Below are 9,402 nucleotides of genomic sequence, written 5' to 3' on the forward strand. Positions count from 1 at the left end.
TTTCTAATGCTTAAGCATCAATATTTGGGAAGTACTGTAACTGTCCATTCACTTACAGCCACGGAAAAAATTAAGAGACCACTCCAAATTTGTCTTAAATCTTTATCTCTACATGTATGGCACCCAGTCCAGTGTCTGTTGAATTCCAACACAGAGATTGTCAGTAATTTACAGAATACAATAATATAAAATAAAAATTGAACTCAAAAGACATACCTATAAATAATAAAGCAAGAGACAATGATAATGCTGAAGTGGTCTGTAAGTTATGTTCTTCAATACTACTTTTTGATACTACTCCACTACATTTAAGGGAATACTGTTCATGTGTGAATCTCCCTAACTTCATTTGAATGTTCACTTGAGGTTTTGGCAGATTAAAGAAGGGAGGACATAAAGCATTCCTGTTATATATAAGCTTTAAATCAACACTTAAGTTTCTGGTACATTCAGCTCAGCATCAAAAGCTCCCACAACAAATAACGTGAGTAAATCTTAATGGCAGTTATTTGAGTGTGCAAGTGTAATATATCTCTTTCTCTCTTTACATAAGGAAACATTAGGCAAAATGACTAGTGGCTGAGGAAATACTCACATCTGTTACTCAGGAACTACAAAGAAAAACTCAGCCATGCAGAATGGAGAGTTACATTGGTTGTTATAGTATTTGATCAACACTAAATTAAGTTAATGTGTAAGCCAGTCAAGGCTTCATCAGGACCCTTGCTAAGAGTCTACAGCCAAGCTTGCAGCTCTGTGAAGCTGTATTCAGGCACAATGCTGCTTTGAGCTTAACGTTAACACCAGTATACTACCAGGCATATGACTTCAGGGTTTAGTCAAAAAGGTAAATAAAAATGCTGATCTGATGATAGTGTTGGAGTTAAACTTAAGGGGTCATCGAACGTGTTACAATATTCCCAGAGGGGAATTAATATTTGTAGTACATTTCATGAAAACCCGTCGAATTGAGGGAAATCCATGAAAGGAAAGTCAGGGAATCAGCAAAGTCATTAGGATTCAATGTACAAAAGTGTTCAAAGTTATATAAAAATTGGTGGACTGATTGTCTCACAACCCTAAAAAATGCACCATTGTGTTAACCAATTGATATCCTGCAGGGTATAACCAAGAATATGTGTTACATTTCTTTAGATGTTGTCTTTAAAATGTATTTTGCAGTGCCGGATAGATAGACAGAAAGGGCACTAATACCTCTCCTGACTTCAAATTTAAATGAATTCTCCCAAAATGCGTCACTCCCATTGTACTGTACATAACTATCATTATAAACGGATGAGTAAGCAATAAAGCAATCTTCTCTATTAGGCAAGTCTTAACATCAACGGAAACACTTGAACGCCCACACTTCTGTCCTAGGCTGTCAAAGGTTTATCTGGCAAAAAGATCAGGGTTGTGGGCTGTGGAATAAAAGGCGTGTGTGTTTTTGTAGATAGAGAGAGAGAAAAAAAAAAGCCTAGTTGTGCATGGCCGTGTTTGCCTGCATTTAAAAAAGGAAAATAAAACCATGTCTGTACCACTACCTCCTAACATGCTACCCTATTAGGTGCAAAACTATCTGCCGTTTCTACAGTACTATACTCGTGTATACAGTATATACTCTACATACAGTTTGTCTTGGGTTTATTGATCTGGCTAATATATTATCCCCAGCACACTTGACAAAGTAGTCCCTATTGAAAATGGGACATGTTTTCATCCCATCAGAAGGCTTGAAAGAAAGATCTCTGAATGTGTGCAGTATAAAAGTAATTACTGAGTCAACAGTAATTATTTAACTACCCATCTTTTATTTAACCAATCAATAAATAATACAGTAGGCATGATCATTTCATGAGTATTTGAATGATAATGCAACATCATTTTGAATCAATATAAAAATATAGTCGACTCAAAGTCTGAGAAGAACACATAATAAACGAAGAAACTGGAAATAATAAATTAAAGAGGCCCTATTAAACTCATGTTCAGGTTTCCTATTTGTGTCTTCTGCCTCTACTGTGACATGTTTACATGCTTTAATGTTCAAAAAGGTCTTTATTTTTCTCATACTGCCTCTTTTCACTCTCTGTCTGAAACCAGAGCCCAGTCTGCTCTGATTGGTTAGCTGGCATGCTCTGTATATAAATAAAATAATTAAAAGGTAACTGCTGTAGCAGAAAAAACTGTTTGCCGATCTGGGATTCCTGGGAAGCACTCGACCTTCATGCCACAAACCTGAATCGCCTCAACAGCTTCAGTTGGAGTCAGATCAAGTTAAAATGGCAGATACAGTAGCATAATGCGGACTAATCCCACAATGACAGCACATGGTGTGTGATAATACTACAATGAGAGTGTGTGAGCTGTATGAATAGATGTTAACCGGAAATGGCCCTTTAGTTAACTGTCCACTTATCATAACTAATATAGCTTTACTACGCCTGCTATAGCTCTCACATCTGTATTACAAAACTGTGCGAGAGTTCACGCCACAAATCACTTACGTAATCATATCTTTTCTTCTGCACAGGGTGAGTCTGATTACTCACGTAAGGCCTGTATAGTGAAACTGTAAAGGTGTATCATACTGTAGTGAACAAGGAGGGGTGTCACATTTTATGGCGAGTGTTTTGATGCACATAACTTGAGGGCCTTAGTAACATTTGAGAAAACCAGTTTACTTTCTCACTAGCAGATGTGAAATGCCTTCAGGGGGTGGGGCAAAGGCTTATATAACGTTACAGGCTGACAGCATTTACACACTGCGCTGCAAAAGACACACTCACAAATGGAAGGTGAGATTTGTCTTGGAAAATGCAGCCTCTCTCTTTGCTAATTGTATTTATTTTAACATTTAACCATAGCATATTTGTTCTGGATATTTTGAATATTGGTGTAATATGACTTCTGACTTCTGATTTCTTTATTTTTGCAGACTTGAAAATAAAAGATGTCAACCTGGAAATATCTGAAAACCTTGAGAGACACAGGACGGATGGCTTCAGCAGCTCCGAGGCCCTGGTGGTGCGAAGAGGAGCCCCGATCAGAGTCAGCCTGCAGCTGGAGGGCCGAGCCTTCAACCCCACAACTGACCTTCTGAAGGTCCAAATCATGCTAGGTAGTACCACTTAAAAATGATTGCATTTTACTACACGAATGGCTGTGCTGTATGCAAACAGTCTGAACAAACATTTTAAATCCCTTTGCCTCTTCTCTCCTGCAGGTGTCCACCTGTATGTGCTCATGCCAGTCACCTTCTCCAAGACTATTTCTTACACCCGTTGGAAAGCCTACGTTGACCGAGATAACTTAGACTCCCAGAACCCATCCATCTTCATCTCTTCTCCTGCCTCCGCCTCAGTCGGCTGCTACACATTCAAGATGTTTGGGATCACTCGGGGGACCAATAAGAAGAGTTACGCGTTTGGCAAATTCACCCTGCTCTGCAATCCCTGGTGTCCCGGTGGGTCAGAAGCTTTTATTAATTTTATTCAAAGTTATGCAGACTCAGAAGGAATTGGTAGCTTATTATATTGATTCAAACCAAATCAGGAAAATACTTATAGATATGGTTTGTGTAGCTGAGTCAAAGGATTGCAGAGGATTTTAAAGTCTGAAACTGTGGGACTCCCCTCGGATATAGCTTGGAAAAAAGTGACTCCTTACCCTGCCTTACTTTACGTTTTACTCAGTTCCTTGGTGCCTATGGGACCATGATTGCATGATTTGATTCCATAGACCCTCAGCAATTGGCCAAGAAAAGCCTGATATTGCTGTTTGAAACAAGTCAACTACATAAAATATGTAAAACAAGGTATGTCTTTAGGCCTTTATTAGTTTCTGACTTTCAGAAGGTCGGAAAAACTATACAATTCTATCGGTTCTATATCCATCTTTAACCAAATTACACACATTTAGAGTTTCTATTTTCTTTTAGTAAATCATCTTTTATTTGCTTAGCCTCCTCTGAAACTTTCTGGAGCCCCCCGTTGGAGGCTCACCCCTTGCTTTGAAAACCTCTGATAATATAAATAAAAATAAATTACTTCATTTATTTATCATTTTTAATCACTTATAAGTTCATTATATAGAGTCTAATTGTTATTGTACAGTGGGGTGCTTTCGAAAAAACATGAGGATGTACTAAATATCAGGATTCTTTCTTGCAGCGGATGTTGTGTACATTGCGTCGGAGGATAAGAGAGAAGAGTACATACAGAACGACTCGGGGCTGCTGTTTATAGGGACAACTATGAACCCTGTGTCAAGACCATGGTCCTTTGATCAGGTATTAAAACCATATCTGTTGATCAGAAATTTGTATTGCAAAACAAATCTCAAGGTGGTGAGTTAAATCTGTTCCTTAGATTTTGTTTTCCATTAAGTAAACAATAAAAGTAGTATTCATTGTATTGCTGTTGATATAAATATAATTAATTTATTGTAAAGTATTGCTTATGTTCACTTTAAGCCCGCAAAACAAAAAAAGCATTGTGGGAAAAGTAAATGTTGGTTTTTATATTAGCTGCTACTGTAACTTTGCAGGGACAAAACAAACCTAAATCTTGATCTTAATGTATCCCCTATCTTCAACCTGACCTCAGATCTTGTATTAGTCACTTGAGAGCAAATTCAGAATCTGTACATTAGAAATAAACTCCAAACATCACTTAATGTTGAATTTTTCTCTTTTTGTCAGTTTGAGCCTGGTGTTCTGGAGGCTTGCCTGAAACTGCTGCAAGTCAGCCCTCCACACCAAGCCAACAAAAAAATGGACTACCTGAACCGAAAGAACCCCGTTTACATCAGCCGGGTTGTGTCTGCCATGGTGAGTGACAACAGATTCATATAAACTCAACTTGAACATATAAACTACAATATATTAAAAAGTCACCACTGTTTTTTACTTACTCAATATACCAAACGTTCTTCTGCTGGTTCCAAACATGTTGTGGCTTGAATAGGGATATTGCAAACACTCCTTCAAAATTCTGAAAACAAAAAGTCACAAGAAGGCATGCTGTTATTATTGGAGTGCAACGCTTGAGTAAAATGGTTATTAAACTGTCGCTGAGAATCAGACTCCTCTTAAAAGATGTAAGATGTCCCAGCATGTACAATGTTTTTGAACTGAAATGAAAAGATGGGAAAGCTACAATCATCGTCTCTTTTATGTTCAGATCAACAGTGAAGATGACTGCGGTGTGTTGAAAGGGAAATGGGAAGGTGACTTCAAACAGGGGGTGAATCCCTCCTTGTGGACGGGCAGTGGGGACATCCTGACGAAGTGGGCCGAGTCTGGTTTCAAGCCAGTCATGTACGGGCAGTGTTGGGTGTTCGCAGCCGTCATGTGCACAGGTAATTACTTCATGATGCTTCAGAACAATCATATACAAACTGTCAGCTTAGAACTTATTGTACTCTCATTTATGGTCTTCAGTAACCAGTTATTATCAGGGTTGCCACATACCAGATCAGTTTGTTTCCATCACGCAGTGTGTTCAGATATTTTTGAATAGGGTGTTAAAGTATGTGTCTGTTATTTCTCTTACCTGTTTCAGTTATGAGAGTTCTCGGCATTCCTTCCCGTGTCGTAACAAACTTCAACTCCGCTCACGACACAAATGACAACCTGGTGATTGAGGAGTTCTACAGCATAACTGGGCAGAAGCTGAACCGCAGCAAAGACAGCATATGGTCAGTAGTGACTTAACTATTGAATCTGTTCACATGTCAAATGTGTTTCATGTTTTATTGATCTTTTTTTTGTATCATTTCAATGGGTGAGTAAGGGTTTCGAAAACAAATAATTCAAAATTCCAACATGCTTCGAAACGTTTCCACCCAGCATTTTAATTTCTTCCAAAAAATAACAAACAAAAACAAAAAGATAGAATTAAAAGCAGTTGTCAGCAAAGGTATTAATGCATCCAAATGCACATGCACTAACGAAAGCACACCCCACAGCCCCCATCACACATATTATTTTTTAACTGTACCATGTATTATTTTATTGACCTGTACTCTAATCTTGTTTTATAACTGTTTGTGTGATAGAGATTATGCAATGTTTTTGGTGTTTGTTGATTGTTGTGTACCTGCCTAAGGACTACAGATGGAAATTCGCTACAGTATTAGCTCAAATCTGGTATAAATCATTCTTCTCTTTTCTGAGATTAATGTATTTGTATGCGTGGTCCTTGTTTAAATAAGTATGTGTATTACATTACAATAATGAGATTTATTTAGTTTTGTTTCACGAAAAAACCCTATTCATGCTCTGTGATATCTTATTTTGACTATTCTTTTATAGGAACTTCCATGTGTGGGTGGAGTGCTGGATGACTCGCAGGGATCTGGGGTTTGGGCTGGATGGCTGGCAGGTTCTGGACCCGACCCCTCAGGAGAGAAGCGGAGGTGACTGTGAAACCTTGTTTTCCATTTGGGAGAAACTCATCACTTCCTTGGTCTTGTTTGAACATGTTTTCTTGAACATGTTTTTTATAAACTTCTTTTTTCCCCCTAGGAGTGTTCTGCTGTGGCCCAGCTCCAGTCAAAGCAGTCAAGGATCGGCGGATTGACCTGATTTATGACATCCCCTTTGTGTACGCCGCGGTGAACGCAGACGTCCACTCTGTCATACTGAGTGAGGGTAAGGTGGTCAACTACAGCAAGGACACAGAGAGAGTGGGATCCCTCATCTGCACCAAAGCTGTCACCTTCCCCAGGCTGCAGAACATCACAGGAGACTACAAATACATCAGAAGTATGAGCTAAAAATTTAAATTCATTCATTTGGTCAACTGTTGATTTAGAGGAGTGTTACATTGTTCACTCCAAGGCATGAACACTCACAATTTTCATCATATTATTTTTCAATGTAGGCCCAACTTCGACAATTTCATCGAGGAGTTCCAGAATGTCGGAGGACTCAACGCTAAGCAGAGGTAATTTAGAAGTTCGAAAACATTACTGAAATTTGACTTTAAACACATGTAATCTTACAAACTGACTTTTATCTTGTTTATTTCGCAGGATCGTCCAAGGGAGTGTTGGTGGTCATGAGCCTGGACAAAACTCCTGTTGCCGGGGAAACTGTCAGCTTCACGGTGAAAGTCATCAACAAGCAGAGAGCTGCCAAGCTGATGAAGATTCATTTCAATGCCCAGGCAAAAGAATACAACCACAGTCCCTCAGACACCTTCTGGGAAACCCAGGGTGTCGTAAAACTGGCACCCATGGAAGGTAAAAATTCACTATACACTCGAATACAGACTCATATTTTCATTTCTAAAAGGCTCTTGTGGTTTAATTTTTCTGCTCTTTGTATTCCAGTCAAATTGATTCGGCAGCAGATCCTCCCAGTGCAGTATGAGGACGTGGTGGGGGACGACCTGATCAACCTGGCTGTGGTCCTCGAGGACTTGGCCAGTCAGGAGCAGGTCCTGGCATCAGAGGAGTTCAATATTGCCAGCACACAGCTCATCATACAGGTACTTCAGAAAATTATTCAACATGATTTGGAATTTAAGCAGAAACAAAACTACCAAATTGACTACCAATACCATATATGTAATAATAATAATAATAATAATAATAATAATAATAATAATAATAATAATAATATTTTTATTTATCAAGCGCTTTTAGAGGGGCTAAAATATACTTTACAGAGATAAAACAGATGAATGATGATGCTACACAGAGGAGTAGTGTACGCAATTTTCACAAGGCATGTAGATCAGGGGTTTTCAGATTCTAAGATTGTGGATTTGGACAAATATGCCCTCACACCCCACTGGACTTCCCCAAGAACATAATAGGTCTGACCTCTTAAGCCATGGAAAGTGAGAAAACAATATAATTCCCCAAAACTAAGCTACTGTATCTCTGAGCCAAATTAAAAACATGTCGGCTCAACTGTGTGATATTTTTTTAATCAATGCAACTTATGTAAGAACTAGCTGTATGCCATCTTTCTTCACATCCATTACATAGGGAGACTTGCCTTATCTTTATCTCTGATCCAGAATATGTATGTCTCATATGTGATGGTGCAGCTGCAAAAAAAACATCTTTGGTGTGATGATTTCACTCAACATATTACTTCAAGCTGTAGAGAGCACATATATACTGCATGGACATTGGTTTAATTAAGTGTTATTTGAGGGTTCATTTATTGCAATCATCCGGGTTCATTAACACAAATGTTTCCCTACAGATATCAAACAAAGAAACCATTGTGTGTGACAAAGAGCAGGCTGCCACAGTCACCTTCACAAACCCATTTTCTCACATGGTGAGTGGGGTACTGACTGTAGCCGGTGCCGGGCTGATCCAAGGAAAGGTTCAATCCAGGTGAGGATGATTGCCTGTTTTGTTCTTTTTCCTTATGTACGTGTTGGATGCACGTCATGCGTGGCTGCAAAATTATAAAACAGAGGAATGCTTAAATAAAGGAGTGTCACTTTGAAGGGTACATAACAGTGTGTAGTTGTTGGAGGAATGTGAACGTGTTACACTTGAATTGTTCTGCTTATGTTTATGTTCAGGCAGGCGAAGCTAGGATAATCCACAAAAAAATTCCACTGCTGTGTGCAGAACGCAGCAGATAATGATATACTGGGATTGAAGTGTTATTATAGGCTGCTTGATAACAGGGAGGATTGAATTAGCACAAGACATAGACAACATGTTTAGACATTTACATGGTTAAAACGTATAATTGTAGCTTAGCCCTTACAAGTTGAAGCTATTGTCAGTTATTTGCAAACAAGGAATAGTAGTAGACATTTTGTGAACTTGTTGGTATCTTTTTACAGGATTCTCCCACTGCTTCCAGGAGGAAGCTTGAAGCAGAGGATCACCTTCATCCCCAGCAAGGTGGGAATAAAGATGCTGCAGGCCAGTCTGGCACTTTCAAACGTCAACTCCACCATCAGAGGCTTCAAGATGGTCTCCGTCAGCGGAGCCTAAATCCTGTTTTGTTATATTTTTTGTCTAAGTCTCACATCTAAGAACAATACTGCATTCTGCTGTCAGCACTTCTGTACCTTTATTGTAAAAAGTCATCCGACTGAAAATCAGTCAAAGTGTAAACATTCAGATTATTTTCAACCTGTTTTTCTGTTGCTTTGTATGGTATCAATGTGAATTTATATAATATATATATATTTTTATAACTATTTATTTTGCTATTTATGTTTTCAAGCCGTGAAAATCAACAGATTTTACAAACTGGAATCACTGTGCTATATGATTTGTTTGAAACTAATAAAGTGTTTACCGTACATTTCTTCTGGTAATGCAGTTGTCTTTCTGCCCTGAAGGGGGAGATCTTTCATTAAAAAAGCTCACTACAGTTCAGTCTGAGTGAGATGCTTCTCAAACCTCTTGAGA

At 38.6% G+C, this 9,402-nt stretch overlaps 1 protein-coding gene across 2 annotated transcripts; it reads left to right on the top strand.

The window, feature by feature from the left end:
• The first annotated feature begins 2,600 nt into the window (after window positions 1-2,600).
• On the top strand, window positions 2,601-9,293 carry tgm5l (transglutaminase 5, like). Of its 2 annotated transcripts, none has more exons than XM_063911340.1 (14): window positions 2,601-2,798; window positions 2,939-3,121; window positions 3,227-3,466; window positions 4,173-4,291; window positions 4,703-4,831; window positions 5,184-5,361; window positions 5,565-5,700; window positions 6,317-6,420; window positions 6,530-6,769; window positions 6,888-6,950; window positions 7,039-7,248; window positions 7,339-7,496; window positions 8,225-8,361; window positions 8,826-9,293. In XM_063911340.1, exons 1-14 carry the CDS (start codon window positions 2,792-2,794, stop codon window positions 8,977-8,979), a joined length of 2,058 nt encoding a protein of 685 aa, XP_063767410.1. In that variant the 5' UTR covers window positions 2,601-2,791; the 3' UTR covers window positions 8,980-9,293. The 2 variants fall into 2 exon arrangements, with proteins under 2 accessions (XP_063767410.1, XP_063767409.1); XM_063911339.1 differs by having other exon boundaries at window positions 2,691-2,841.
• Window positions 9,294-9,402: the final 109 nt, after the last annotated feature.

Source organism: Eleginops maclovinus, chromosome 20 (assembly GCF_036324505.1).
Source record: "Eleginops maclovinus isolate JMC-PN-2008 ecotype Puerto Natales chromosome 20, JC_Emac_rtc_rv5, whole genome shotgun sequence".
Lineage (NCBI taxonomy): Eukaryota > Metazoa > Chordata > Actinopteri > Perciformes > Eleginopidae > Eleginops > Eleginops maclovinus.

Excerpts from the sequence above, each read along its gene's own strand:
- tgm5l (XM_063911339.1), top strand. The coding sequence starts at position 2,706 with ATGCCTTCAGGGGGTGGGGCAAAGGCTTATATAACGTTACAGGCTGAC. Across the intron at positions 2,842-2,938 it reads AGCCTCTCTCTTTGCTAATT|ACTTGAAAATAAAAGATGTC; the intron begins GTATTTATTTTA and ends TTATTTTTGCAG. Across the intron at positions 5,701-6,316 it reads CGCAGCAAAGACAGCATATG|GAACTTCCATGTGTGGGTGG; the intron begins GTCAGTAGTGAC and ends ATTCTTTTATAG.